This window comes from Delphinapterus leucas, chromosome 1, assembly GCF_059928025.1.
Source record: "Delphinapterus leucas isolate spDelLeu-1000000601 "Yukka" chromosome 1, BTC_Dleu_Yukka2, whole genome shotgun sequence".
Lineage (NCBI taxonomy): Eukaryota > Metazoa > Chordata > Mammalia > Artiodactyla > Monodontidae > Delphinapterus > Delphinapterus leucas.
The window spans coordinates 165642764-165657494 of NC_143129.1; the positions used below are offsets into that span (position 1 = coordinate 165642764).

At 52.2% G+C, this 14731-nt stretch overlaps 1 protein-coding gene and 1 pseudogene across 2 annotated transcripts in view; both read right to left on the reverse strand.

The window, feature by feature from the left end:
* Nucleotides 1-3527: 3527 nt before the first annotated feature.
* LOC149750801 (putative ornithine decarboxylase) overlaps nt 3528-14731 on the reverse strand; it is a 48753-nt pseudogene continuing 37549 nt past the window's right edge. Inside the window, exons 2-3 of the transcript XR_016387980.1 lie at nt 5003-11014; nt 3528-3995 (exon numbers count right to left, since the gene is read on the reverse strand). The product of XR_016387980.1 is annotated as a putative ornithine decarboxylase (transcript). The remainder of the gene's footprint in view (nt 3996-5002; nt 11015-14731) is intronic.
* LOC111175448 (ornithine decarboxylase-like) lies at nt 9996-13920 on the reverse strand. The gene is made up of 5 exons (XM_089914367.1): nt 13840-13920; nt 13137-13310; nt 12565-12650; nt 10542-10707; nt 9996-10040 (listed from the first exon to the last, which is right to left on the reverse strand). Exons 1-5 carry the CDS (start codon nt 13918-13920, stop codon nt 9996-9998), a joined length of 552 nt encoding a protein of 183 aa, XP_089770493.1.

The window sequence follows — 14731 nt, forward strand, 5'->3', positions numbered from 1 at the left end:
GCTGAATCCCAGCGCCTAGAACAGTGTCTGGCACAGAGGTGTTCAATGAATATTTATTGAATGAATGAGCAACTGAGTGGATGGAGTAGGCGGGTGCAGATGGCTTTTTAAAGTCATCTCTCTGGGCTTCTCTCTCCTCATTTGTCAAAGGGGGAAGAGAACTCCTCTACAGCCCTTTTCAACAGGGCAATTTTTTAAGACACTTTTTTTTAAATTAATTTATTTATTTATGGCTGTGTTGGGTCTTCGTTGCGTCAAGCTGGGGCCACTCTCGTGGCCTCTCTTGTTGCGGAGCACAGGCTCCAGACGCGCAGGCTCAGTAGTTGTGGTTCATGGGCCTAGTTGCTCCGCGGCAAGACCAAGGCTCGAGCCCGTGTTCCCTGCATTGGCAGGTAGATTCTCAACCACTGCGCCACCAGGGAAGCCCCAACAAGGGCATTTTTGGACCCAGACACTGAAGCCTTAGCTGAGCAAATGCGATGCAGGTTCTGCTTGGATGCAATACTGATAGTGGCCAATGGGTGGCAGCAAGTCACTATGGTTGAACCATGACAAAGCCTGGGCCACTGCACGGAACACCTGAAGTTCAACCTCCCAACAGCCAAGCTTGGTTTTTTTCACCATCTGGGTGAAAGCAAGACTTTCTTTTTCTCTCTCTCTTTTTTTTTTATACAGAAGGCTTTTATTAGTCATCCATTTTATACATATTAGTGTATATATGTCAACCCCAATCTCCCAATTCATTCCCCCCACCCCACTTTCCCCCCTTGGTGTCCATGCATTTGTTCTCTACATCTGGGTCTCTATTTCTGCCTTGCAAGCCGGTTCATCTGTACCCTTTTTCTAGATTACACATATATATGTTAATATATGATATTTGTTTTTCTCTGACTTACTTCACTCTGTATGACAGTCTCTAGGTCCATCCATGTCTCTACTAATGACCCAATTTCATTCCTTTTTAAGGCTGAGTAATACTCCATTGTATATATGTACCACATCTTCTTTATCCACTCGTCTGTCAGTGGACATTTAGGTTGCTTCCATGACCTGGCTATTGTAAATAGTGCTTCAGTGAACATTGGGGTGCATGTGTCTTTTTGAATTATGGTTTTCTCTGGGTATATGCCCAGTAGTGGGATTGCTGAGTCATATGGCGTTACTAGTTTTAGTTTTTTAAGGAACCTCCATAGTGGCTGTATCAATTTACATTCCCACCAGCAGTGCAAGAGGGTTCCCTTTTCTCCACACCCTCTCCAGCATTTGTTGTTTGTAGATTTTCTGATGATGCCCATTCTAACTGGTGTGAGGTGATACCTCATTGTAGTTTTTATTTGCATTTCTCTAACAGTGATGTTGAGCAGCTTTTCATATGCCTCTGAAAGCAAGACTTTCTTAAACACAGTGTGCATACCCCTGCTGCCCTAAAGGGAGAAGACTGAACTACGTTTAAAGTCAAATCCCAGCTCTGCCACTTACTGGCTAGGCGACCGCAGGGTTTGCTTCTCTAACGTGGGGGCATTATAAGCTCACTGGGTCATTATGAGTCTCCAGCAGGTAAAGGCTGTGGAAGGACAGCATGTGCTCTCAGGAGAAGGCTCTGAGGACTGCGTGTGGAGCCTGGACCTGCAGAGACCCCCGGGAGCACCCATTCTCCAAGCTGTCTCCACCTCCCTTGGCTCACCCCTCCCCCTCCCCACCCCACCCCCCATTCTGCACCTGCACCGGTAGCACAGGTGCCCACTGTGGCTGAAGACAAAACACACCGGATGACAGGCTTCATTCTAAATAGATCCCCACAAAACTCGAGTGGGCACCTGTGCTGGCAATCCCACCCATTTCATTGGTCCATTCACCCTTCCACGCGCGTTGTGACGTTTCTACTCGGCCCTCTCCTAAAAACACCAGGACCCTCTCCTGCCTCCTTGCTCCCCACTATGATTTTGCTTCTTACTCCGCTAAGAAAGAAACAATCAGTAGAGAGCTCTGCGTTCTCCCAGCGACCTGCCTGTCCCCGCTGACAGCGACCTGTCACGTCCCCTCACTGCCCAGCCCCTTTCCACCCCGCGTAGGTGTGGCACGAGCTCCCATCTGGGCGCACCTTCCCCCAGCCCCCGCCCCCAGGACGCCAGCCCCTCCCACCCACCCGAGGACTTTGCTCTGCCGCTGTCGCTTCTCTCTCCTGCATCTTATCTTCCCCTCTGTCGGTCATCCCTGTGAGCCTACAAACAAGCCATAATATCTCTCATCTTAAAACAAACCCCTCCTTGGCTCTACGGGGCGCCTCTTCCAGCTACCCTCCCGTTTCCTGTTCCCCTTACAGCACAACGAACTCCCCGGAAGAGGTGACCACGCCCCACCCTCTCCACCATCCTCTCTGGACTCCACTTCCACCAACCTTCCTTGGCTTTGAAACCCGCTGGTTAAAATCACCAATGACCTCCGTTTTCCCGATGCCGTTCTCAGCCCTCACCTCACCCACCTCTGGGCAGTATTTGACACAGCCGAGGGCTCCCACCTTGGAATGTTTCTCCTCTCAGTTCCCGTGCCTTGTGTCCTCTCTCTGTATGCTCACTTCCTGGCAGGGCTGGGCGGCCCCAGGAATGTAAAGTCCATCCAGTGTGGACCACGCCCCATCCACGTTTATATCTGCCGTCCTGACCTCTGCCCTGAAATCCAATGCTTGTATCTGACTCCATTTGGAGATTGAATAGGCGTCTCAAACCTGACCTTTCCGAAACTGAACTCTCCATTTTAACCCCTCCTAACCCGTTTCTCCTCCCCTGCATCTCCCTTTGTGTACCGGCAGCTTCAGCCTAAAGCCCTGGATTTGTCCTTGACTCTTCTCTTTGCCTCTTACCCCACATCTGACCCCTCAAAAATTCTCTCGACTTGACCTTTGCAGCCTGTGCTGAACCTGGCACCTCTCACCACTTGTACTGTGACCACCGTCATTTCCCAGGACGGGCAGGAACCCCTCAAGTTCTCTCTTCATCCTCTCACCGCATTCACCTGCTCAAACTTGCCAGGGCCTCCCCTCCCCCTTCCCTGCCTTCCCCCGCCTCAGAAGAAAGTCCAATCCCTGACTTATCTGAGGCTTGACAAGATCAGCCCCTGACCCTCCTCCTGCCTCATTTCCCAACACCTCCCCTCACTCACTCTGCTCACCCACACACGGCTTCTTGCCTTTGGGGAAACACTCTCCATCCCTGGCTTTGGACTTGCTGCTTCCAGTGCCTGGAACTCTCTAACTCAGCTAACCACACGGTCCCTTCAGGTCTCTGCTCACCTGCTACATCCTCAGAGAGGCCTCCCAGGCCCCTCTACCTAAAATAGCACTGTCTTCCATCACTCACAGTCCCCTTGCTTGCTTTATTTTTCTTCACAGCACTTATTGCTTCCACTTCATTTTATCATTGATTTATGTGTTTGCTTATACTCTTTTTCCAACTGGAAGTTTAGCTCCATGAACTTGGATTTTTGTCCATTTTGTTCATCACGTGTCACCTGTGCCAGACACAGTCTAGGCCCTCACATTTTATTTTATGGATGGATGGATGGATGGATGGATGAATATCCACAGTACAGCACCCAGAAGGCAAAACACAAAACACGCCAACATCTCTTGCATCTGAATACAACTTTATTTTTTCCCTAAAGCACACCCATAGTTGTACTTCCAGATATCTCTGGGGAGGTAAGGGTAGACGTTTCCACTCCCAATTTTCAGGCTCTTGGAGGAGACAAATGGATAACACGTAATCCAAAGGCTGCATGAACGCTCTGGATTCTTTGGGTGGCACGTGCAGATACCCTTCCCTTCTCCTCAGATGTCTGGAGGGGAAACCTCTGTAGCCCAAGGATGCCGGAAGACTCCTCTGGTCTTGGCTGGGCTGGGGAGGCAGCAGCAAGGTTGGTAAGGCTGATTCTGGTGGATGGGGAGGACCCTTTGCAGAAGCTGGAGATCAGAGAATGTCTTGTCTTACCAGGCGAAGCTTAAAAAAGGACACAGGACGCAGGAGGTGGGTGACTTTGGCCTCTGGGGCCCTCTCTCCCCTTCCCTCGCTGCAGCAAGGTGACTGGTCATCACGATGTGTCCCAAACCCTACCTCTGTCATCATCCTTCCCTGCAGGATACATTGTCTTTTTGAGCTCACAACTCCCCAAATATTGTTGTTTTTAAAGTTTTAGTGTGCCCAGGGGACACGTGGTAGCATCTGCCCCGCTTCGGAGTTGGCTGTATCCACACCTTGTCCATCCAACCCCCCAACCTGGGCGTTTCTTAAGGCCAAGGTCAGGTCTGAGGCACCCACATGGCGCATTAGCTGTGTGGCCAGATGCTGTGTGCATGCTCCCTGAGGATGGCCAGACCGTGGGGGCAGGGTTGGCCTCTGAGCAGGCCAGGGCCAGGGTCAGGGCAGCCAGAGGCAGGTGAATATGAACTGACCTTGAATGAGGATTTGCATTATCTGGCTTCATCCTTTCAACAGCCCTGCAAGGGGAATGCTAATCTCACCCTCACTTCACAGATGGGGAGACTGAGGCTCTGACCACACTGCCAGGATGTGGTGGAGCCTGGATCCCCTCCAGACCTGTCTGACTCCAATGCCCCCGCTCTCTCCACTAGGGTGGGTGCCTATGGTTCACATAAACCTTTCTGGAACAACGCAGGGGTCACTAACTGGAGGAAAGGAAGGACCAAAGCGTCACAAGGTGCTGGTCAACGCAGGTTGTCTCACATTCCAGGGCATGGCCTCCAGGGGGCACTCTTGTAATAGCGCAGGTTCCTCTCCCTGCCCCACCCCAGGGTCTAGCGGGTTAGGAGCAGGCAGGGCAGGATCAGCCTCCCAGAAGAGCTACCCTAGGCTTCAGGCCCACTTAGGGAGAAGACAGTTTTGAACCTTAGGTTGCCACATCATTTCAGAGGCACCCAAACCTCTGTTTCCTCCACGCTACTCCTCCCACCAGATCCCTGCCCCCAAGCATCCCCACGTGGGCGCACCGAGGTGTCTGAAGCCCCTCCATTCTGGTCTTGTCTCAGCCTACAGTGCAGTCTCCAGCAGGCTCCTGTGGAGGGAATGTGCCAGTAAAGGGGTGTTCTAAGGCCACCTCTGCTACCTAAGGAGGCAAACCCTAGGTTGGGCCCAGACGGGATCCTGGGGCGGGGCTGTGAGGGAGCCTGGAGCTGGTGGGGAAGGGACACCTGAGGAGGGAACCCGGAGGGCAGCTGCAGATGGTCAGAGCTGAGCGGGGTGGGGGCACTTCAACCAAGGGGCTGAGGGTCATCTGGGGACACAGGGCTGCCTGATTCTGCCCACAAAGGCATCTATGCATCAGGGCTGTCAGAACTGCCCAGGTGGGCTACCTTGGATTTACCTGTGGAGAGGCTGTAACAGGGTCAACCCCACAGGCAGAGGCCAGTGTCAAAGGTCAGCTAGACATCTTGGGCTTTGCTGTGGCCAGTTGGGTGAGTAGGGTATTTCCGGGGCCTGGGACCCCAGAGCTCAGCCACCAGCTCCCCTTGCCAAGTTCAGATCCTGGTGAGAGCTCCTCACTGCCCAGCCCCTTTCCACCTCCCCCCAGACACCTGAGCTCGGGTCCCGTGGCGCAGCAGATGGGAGGGGAGAGGGAAGCCACTGAAGGCGGAGCTTATGGCGGACATGTAGGCGCCCATGGAGGGGAAGACCAGCCAGTCGCCCACGTCCAGCTCGGGCAGCTGCACCTCCTTCAACAAGAGCTTGTCAAAGGCATTGCACCCGGGGCTGTAGAGGGTGCAAGAGAAGAGGGGCAGCTTGGGGCGGAGGTCCTGCAGGGACATGGTGGCAGGGGGGTGGGGATCAGAGAAGGAAGGCACCCCCCCCTTCACTCCCCAGCCTGCAGGGCATGCCCCCAGGGCACCAGAGGGAAGGTACCAGCAAAGACTCTGTCATTCACCCACTCTGACCAATTCCTGAGTGGTCCCTATGTGCCAGGCACTGTTCTTGGCCCTGCCCTCATGGAGCTTATGCTCTAGAGACATACTCCTGCCCTGCCAATTCACAAGTGCAGACACAGATGGGACCTCAATTTTCCCATTTATAAAGTGGGAAGATTTTATTTAATAATCACTCAAAATACCGGGACTCAAACCTGGCTGCACTGCAAACGCCTGAGGATCGTGTCAGGGTCCCAACCCATGAGAAGTTCCGATATCAATGGTGTGTGGCATGGTCTGGGCATAGGGGTATTTTAAAGTTTCCCGGATGATTCTAATGTGAAGCAAAGTTTGAGAATCTCTACTTCCTAAGTCTCCTGCACCTCCAAGATTCAAGGACTCTGGAACCACAAACATAGCGACACAGAGAAATGCACATGGAAACACAAACAGCCAAACAGCTGCACACACACCCCTCCACAGACCCATGGACCTGGACACCCACCTTCCTGCACAGGTGTAAATCGACAGGCCCACACAGAGAAATGCACACACACAGAAGTGCACCTGCCAATACACATAGACACATGTACACATCCTGGTACATGCACGAGGTGTGACAATCTGTCAAGCCACCGATAATCTGAGATCTTTCGCCTCTCCCCCTGGCAGCAGGGAGCCCTGCCCAAAGAGGGCTGGACTAGGGGGTCTCAGAGTCTGGGAGATTCCAGAGCCACAAAAAAGTTCTCCTTACCTTCACCACAATGGGCATCCTGGGTTCAGTCTCCCTGGGAAAATGCAGAATGTGCCGTAGTGGCCATTGTTGAGATAGAACAGCAGCTTCCAGTAGCCTCCTGAGAGCAGGCAGATGGCAGGACCGAGCTGTGCTCAGCCAGGTCTCACCGCTGACCCTCAACACCCGAGCCCAGCACCCTTGGGGGAGGCCTGGCCCTCTGACCAGCGCTGGATAACCCCTGTTCCCTGCTCCAGGAGTCTTCTCTGAACCCATGCACGGTAGGGGCCTGTCCTCTGCTCTCCCACTGCCCCTCTGCTCCCCGCATCAGGGTGTTGCCCCTTTTCCTCCTCTCCTCATAAGAATAATCTAACTAACATACCATGAGATATAGCCCAGGCATTGTTCTAAGCTCTCTACATGTATTAAGCTATTTAACTTGTAACTACACTCTGAGTAGGTACAATGAGCCCTGGTTTACAGTTGAGAAGACTGAGTCTCGTCAGAAGTCACACAGGAGACTGTGGCAGGTCTGAGATTTGTCCCCAGGTCGCAGGTCTCAGGTACTCTGCCCTCACCTTAGACCAGGTTCCCTGAGCCCCTGCTGCATGAGTCAAAACTGGGGGCAGGGCTTTCCTGGTGGCACAGTGGTTGAGAGTCCGCCTGCCGATGCAGGGGACACGGGTTCGTGCCCCGGTCTGGGAAGATCCCACATGCCGCGGAGCGGCTGGGCCTGTGAGCCATGGCCGCTGAGCCTGCGCGTCTGGAGTCTGTGCTCCGTAACGGGAGAGGCCACAGCAGTGAGAGGCCCCCCGTACTGCAAAAGAAAACAAAACAAAACAAAAAAAAAAACTGGGGGCAAACGGCCTCTTCATGACCTAATTCCATCATGGTTGCTCCTCAGTGATGTGCTAATTTGTCAGTTTCCTTCCTCAAAGGGGTGCCTGTGTAAACTACATGTTCTTGATGCTTTGGCATCTGGGGCCTTGCTGACCTTGGAGAGACTGCTCCTCCCTGGGCTGGTTAATTCCTAGAGATAGCAAACGACTGCCTTACAAGAGCGCCTTTCCTGTGCAAGCCAACCAATTCAGCGTCCATATCGCAAACTGCCTCCTAGATGGAGCTCCCAGAACTTGAGGCACTACCTCTGGCTAGCGGCCCCAGGGCAGTCCTTACCCCCACAACCCGCTGAAATTGCTCAAACTAGCAGTCCCACACCTGCCAGATCCAGCTCACCCTGCCTCACCCACTCCTATCCTTGAAAACTACAGTAGAGGCTCTGGCCTGGCTTTCCCCTTTGTCCTTCTGCCTGCTGAACCACTCCGGTCCTTCCCCTTGTGGCCCTGTGTGGCCTGCCATGCCTCTGGTTTCTCCAGAGGAAACTTGTGAGTAATAACCTCTCCTTCATGACAGTTATTTCCATGTCTTACATAACCTGATTAGAACAAAAACTGTGCCCAACTCTGACAAGCACAGGGTACAGCACAATTGTCACCTCCCTCCATTTAAACACTTTGCCTCTATTGATGTTACCGAAGTAAGCGTGTGGCAGCTTTCTCTCCAGCTCCATCATACTCCTGATGCATATTGAGCTGGTGGTCACCTATGACCCCCAGATCCTTTGGACAGGACCTACTACCAAGCCGGTTTCTTCACAACCACTCTTCATCTGTTCTTAGAACACTGCTTTCTTGAATCTAAACTCAGGATTTTGTGCTGATCTCTTTTAACATTTGGAGCATTTCATAACATTTGGGCATTTATATGCCCAGATCTTTCTGAATATTGTTTTTTCTGCCCCCTCCCCGGTGTACTTCCCACCATCTGCGAGGACCCTGCTTTCTTAGCTGCTGTCACCGATCCCATCTCCTGTAGCCACAGCCCCAGTTGTCCCTAAACTAGTTGGTCACGAGAGGTAGTCAAGACATCCCTAAGGTCAACAGCTCAACTCTGCTTGGCATGTAGTACAAATCCAAGTGCACCAGTGTTTGAATCAGACAGACCCAGGTCCAGCTGCACCACTAGCTAGCTGTGCTGCCTCAGACAAGTTACTTCCTCTCTCTGAGCCTCACTATCTCTACCTGTAAAATGGGAATGCCCCTAAATTATTTCACAGGGTTGTGGAGCAGAAATGAGAGAAAATATGTTTTTCACACATAACAGATACTTAATAATTGGCATCTCTTGTTATTGTGGAAATAAAAATAACAGGCCCTTAGGGACTTCCCTGGCAGATCAGTGGTTAGGACTCCGCGCTTCCATTGCAGGGGGCGCGGGTTCAATCCCTGATCTGGTAACTAAGATCCCGTATGCCATGTGGGTCGGCCAAAACACACACACACACACACACACAAATTACCCCTTACCATAATAAAGATATAAATTTTAAAAATAATAACTATAAGCCCCTAATACTTAGACTTTTGTTAAATGGTGGCTTGAAATCATATGCTTCCTATCACAATGATCTTTAATGAGACATTTTGTGAAGAAATGGCAATCGACTGACACAAGTGCCTTAGGGATTGCAAAGCTGTGGCCAATCATTTGTCAAAAAGGATAAGGGAGGAGGCTAAAGCAGGTTATAAATATTTACATGTCAATCATCATACAGCCACGGAGAATAAAAGCACTAAGCCAGCGGGAGACATCTATTCTCCATCTCATCATGAAATGGAATTTCTGGTTAGCTCACTGTGAGGAAAGCAAACCCACCCCACTCCTGCTGCAAAAATAACAATCAAAAAACTCCCCTGTGGTGGTTAACCTCAATCGTCAAAGGTTTACCATTACCCTATAGATGTCACCCTTAACCTTCAGGCCATGACAACAACGAGAGTGCCTTCTTATATTTGTCGTAAGAATTTGTATTTACTCACTATATTTTTGGTATAAGAATTTGCACCTGTTAGAAAATGCCTGCTGGATGAATTTAAGGTGCACACCAGCACGATGGTGTCTGTGAACCTCGTGGGCTGTGTTTTGTAACTTTACCCCCATAAACACAGTATAAATCCATTGGCTACTTAGGAATAATGAAGACCCTTTGTCTTGGTTCTCACCTCCCGGTCTATTTCAGAACAACAAAATAGTGATACTAACAGGTTCATTCCTAGACCCAGTTTGAAGCTTGTTTCCTGCTAATTAGCAGCCCAGGGTTGGAGCCCAGACTCCCTGCCCATCCTCTCCCCTGAGGGCCGGGGAACGCCTGGATGGTGCCCTGCCCACCCACCGGGCTCCAGCACAGCCTTCCTGGCAATCACGTTGACAGCGATCATGCAGACAGATGCTGCGTAGAAGCGGCCGGGCTCTGCGATGACCTGACGCGATGCCCTCGACGCCTCTCCCCTAGGGAAAGTCCTGGGCCAGGGCGGTGTTGATAACTCCCACCATCTGCAGGGGTAGACCCAGAGCCTAATGTGGCCAGTCCCTCTGTGGGAGCTTTACCTGCGTCGTCTCCCTTCGTTCCCATGACAGCTGTGTGGGAGCTGTGTGCCATTTTACTAGGGAGGAAACAGGTAGAAACTGTGACCCAGAGTGGGGAAGTAACTTGTCCAAGGGCACATAGCACATTGCACCCTGAGATGTCTGAATCTGGAACCATTTAAATTAATACACAGTCAGTGAAGATGAAATGTTCCCTGGGTCTCAGGGATAGCAAACTTCTACCTGACTGTAGCTTAACCGGGGATAGCAACTAACATGTCTAAAGAAAGACATGGAGCCAGATATGTACGTGCTCATATATGCACACAGGCTGTGTAAGTATAGTCAGACAAATCCCAGCTATGTACGCACATACGACTCACAGTTCCACGAGCTCCCCAAACATACACACTCTGTCCCCTAAACCCAGGCTGGGACACCTGGCTCTCTCTCATCCTCCCCTCTCACCTCCTCAAACTTAGAGTCAGAGCCCTCCTCTCCAGGGAAGCCCCCTCCGATGTCCAGGAGATCCATGTCATGCCTGATCCCGCAGCCCATCTCAAACACGCGCCGGCAGTTGGTGATGGCCTGCGTGAAGCTATGGGGTGCCTGGCATCTTGAGCCCTCGTGGAAGCTGAACACACGTCGAGTGACATGTAGAGAAACACATGTGAAAAAGCAAGGGTCAGTAGGAAGACAGACAGGGTCAGAAACACTGACACATGGTCATCCTTGAGTTGGGGCACTCACGTTTGGGTGGCGGTCACCTCTCTTAGCAGGCCCCTCCCAGTGCCTCATTGCAGGGGCTCCCTTTCTCTTCCACCTTGGAAGGACTGTGCTCAGAACCCTGAATCCCCATGCTGGAGGGCAGGGCGGGCTGAGGAACCAATCAGGGCTGGGTAGGGTGAGGCCAGTGCAAAAGTCCAGGGGGTGCCACAACACTAAGGAATCAAGATAAAGAACATTTAATGTGATCGTTGTAAAGAGCAACATTGATTCAGAAACATCACTAATGAATAAAACATTAAAAATGTAAATAGGGACTTCCCTGGTGGTCCAGTGGGTAAGACTCGGTGCTCCCAAAGCAGGGGGTCTGGGTTTGATCCCTGGTCGGGGAATTAGATCCTGCATGCATACTGCAACTAAGAAGCCCACATGCTGCAGCTAAAGATCTGCGTGCTGCAATGAAGATCCCGCATGCCACAGCAAAGACCCGGTGCAGCCAAAATAAATACGTACATACACACATACATAAATATTAAATGAATAAATAAATAATGTAAATAAAGACAAGATTGGTAATAGTAATTGAACCCTGAAGCAAAAGGAAAAATCAGAAATGCCAATCCTGTCTTCAGTTAAAATTTTGATATTTTCCTCATTATGAATTTTTTTGCATTATTTTTTATTTTTTCAAATATTGTATTAAAATGTTAGTTATCTACAGTATAAGTGTTTTAACGTCCCCTTAAATTTTGCACCCAGGGCCTGTGCCTCCTTTGCCCCACCTTAATCCCAGATAAGATCCAGGTTCTTCGCTGAGCACAGATGGAGCATCACGAGGTCCAGAGGGGCCTCAGCTGACCGGAGGGTGTCCAATAAGCTGGAGATCGACAGTGGAAGCCAGGACTCCTGCCTCCCAGGCAGGGAAAGCCAGTGTGCTCACCTGGTTCCAACCACCGCCAACCCCAGGTCTCTGGCGGACTTCAGCATATGTTCACACACCTCCAGGCTGGCCCCAAACTTGGCGCTCAGGGCAAGATGCTCTCACTGTCCTAGGTCCACAACCGGAGGACCAGCCTGGGAGAGGGGTGCAAAGGATGCCAGGAGTTCTTAGGCACATGAGCCCCGATGCCCCCGATCCAACCTCCCTCCAGCTTCCCACCCACCCCCGCCTAGTTCCTCTGGACTGTCCAGCCATGGAGTCCCAAGGAGTGAACACACTCACTACTTACAGACTTCTGCCCAGGCAAGAAAAAGCAGGAAAAGGATAAAATTATAATACACCTTCCATAGGTCTCCACGTTACAGGATCAGAGATGTTAAATAACTTTCCCAAGATCACACAGCATGTGACAAATGAAACTGAAATGTGAGCCCTGGTCTCCCCGACTCCGTGCTTTTTCCATGATGTCGCCTAATGCCAGACCGCCTAATGCTAGGCTCTGCCTAGTGTCTATGCAGACACAGGCAACGTTTATTTAGCACCAATGTGCACCAGGGAAGGCATCGGGCCACTGACCCAAATTCTTGTACTTTGCTGCTTGGGTCTGTGCCAGTCACCGTATGGGACCACCTTCATCTGGTTCCTGCAGCCCAACTCCATCTGCTGGGGTCCCAGGCTTGAGGTCCCTTGCTCTACCTGTCTCCACCTGTTTGCACCGCCCCTCTCCACTGGTCTCACCTGGCCCCAGGGTGGTGCTGGGCCACCTTGATTAGCTCCCCCTCACTGTTGAAGGTCAGGAACCGCACCCCATGGCAGGCAGCGTACTAGATGTGCGAGACAGGCTTGCAGGGGTTGGCATAGATGATACGAGAGGGGGCCACGCCCAGGCCCAGCCCCTGCTCCAGCTCCACCTGGCATGGGTAACAGCCAGAGTAGGGGGCTGCCTCACTGTCCTTTACTCTTTGGGGACAGGAAGCCTGGGCATGAGTAAAAGGGGTTGCCCTTGACTGAACCCCTACTATGTAGTGCGCTGAGCACAAATTGTGCTCTTTAAGCTTCTAGACTCTTCTAAGGAAAGTAGAGTTGGCGCCATTTTCAAGAGGAAGGAACTGAGGCTCAGGTGAAATGGCTGTGCCAGGACAGGAACGGGTTCAAGCTTCAAGCTTGTGCTTCCACTCATTGGCTCAGGCTGTCTGCCTTAGTCACGCGGACCAGTGGGAGGTTGACCACACCCATAGTTCATTCATTTATTCCTTCCCAAACAATTGAGGATTATGAGTGTCATCCCCTGTTCAAGGTGCTGCAGTCCCCACTCCAGGACCCCTGGCAACTGGCCTTTTTTTCCCAGGAAGTATCAGGCCCATGAATGAGACAATTGGCCTTGGGCCCAGGCTCACCTGGCTGGCACAGTCGAAGCCGGTGCCCAGGGTGGCCAGGTCACGCAGCACCCAGGGGCTGCTGTTGCACTTCACCACATAGAAGGGTGAGTCCCGAGGCAGGGCCTGGCGGAAGACCTGATGGCGGCGGGCCAGCATGCCCAGGTCAACCACCATGAAGGGGTCTTGGCGATCCTGCCAGCACAGTGCAAAAGGAAGAGAAGGCTGGGTAGTGGGTTATCTCAGCTAATCCTCAGAACAGCTCTATGCAGGAAGTACTATTGCTGTTGCCGTTTCAGAGGTCGGGAAACAAAGGCTCAGACAAAGGAAGTCACTGGCTCAAGGTCACAGAGCAAGTACACGGCAAAGGTAGGATTTGACGCCAGGCCTTCTAACTCTTAAAATAGGGGGACAAGAGGGCAACAATCTTTGTAGATCAGAGCTCCAACCCTCAACCAGACAGCTTGGCACTGGGTAAAACTCCAAGTGGTGGGGTGGGGAGAGAGCTAGAAGGGGACAGAAATATTCCATCACCCCCAGCAGAACAGAGCCTTGGAATAAGACCTAGGAGACTGACATAAGACTGTAAAACAGAAAGTCTTATTTCTTGCCCACCAAGTAGAGACTGAGACACCCTCTTCCCTCCCTACTCGCCCCCTTCCCTCCCTCCTCTTTCCTCTCCTCCCCCTCCCTTCTCTTTCCTCCCCTCCCCTTCCCTCCCTACCAAATCGGAGAGCTCCCTGATCTTCAGGACCTGCCAGGCAGTTTCCCCAGCCTCCAGATTGATGAGATCCTTTGGCCACATGCTTCCAGGGCTTTCTTCACTCTCCTTTGGGTTCCCGACGGGGGTGCTCATCCCTGACACTCCAACTAAGCCCTTAGCCAGGCGCAGTTCCAACATCCTGGAAAGGGCTTGCACTGAGGATGGGGCCTCTTCCCTCCTCCCAGCTCCCTGAGGGCCCCAGAGCCAGAGTTCCTAGGCCATAATTTCTCAGCCCTCCCCTTCAGCCACAAGAGCTCCACAGAGCCCTCATGAATTTTCCCATCTGTAAAATGGGCCACTGGCCTGGTCCAGCCTGCTTCAGAGACCTGGTGGGGGACCAAGCCAGATACATAGGCTGTGCACACAGAAGAGAGGGTTGGCATCCTCTTCCGGGCTCCTCCACACACGTGTTCCCATTCACAGATGAGAAAACTGAGGCCAGAAAAGATAAGTGCAGAATCCAGGATCTTCAGATTTTAGGGCTCAGAGCCAGGGCCCAGGAGATGATCTAGGTCCAAGGTTCCCATTCTACGCACAGGGATGAGAGGCCCAGATACACGAAGGGACTTGATCGAGGTCACCAAATGGTCAGTGGCAGAGCTGGGCCCGGCACCTGGGCTCCCTAGAGCAGCCACTGGACCTGCTGCTGGCCACACTTCCCTGAGACCGAAGTGAGGGTGGCCTGCAGCCAGAGGCCCTCTGCTTCCGCAGCTGGGACTGCACCCACGCCCCCCACACCACACACAGACTCACCTGCTGCCTACTGTGACCTGCTTCCCCAGCCACAACCCAGGCGGCCAGGATCTGTGGCGACTGGGCTTCGGGTAAATCCCATGGGAAGAGCAGAGCTCAG

What these genes read in the sequence shown, in the direction of transcription:
- LOC111175448 (XM_089914367.1), bottom strand. Translation starts at nt 13,920, where the DNA reads ATGTGGCCAAAGGATCTCATCAATCTGGAGGCTGGGGAAACTGCCTGG. An exon ending in TCAGGGAGCTCTCCGATTTG is followed by an intron (nt 13,311 to 13,839) that starts GTAGGGAGGGAA and finishes CTGTGCTGGCAG; the next exon opens with GATCGCCAAGACCCCTTCAT. An exon ending in AAGCCTGTCTCGCACATCTA is followed by an intron (nt 10,708 to 12,564) that starts GTACGCTGCCTG and finishes ACGTGTGTTCAG; the next exon opens with CTTCCACGAGGGCTCAAGAT.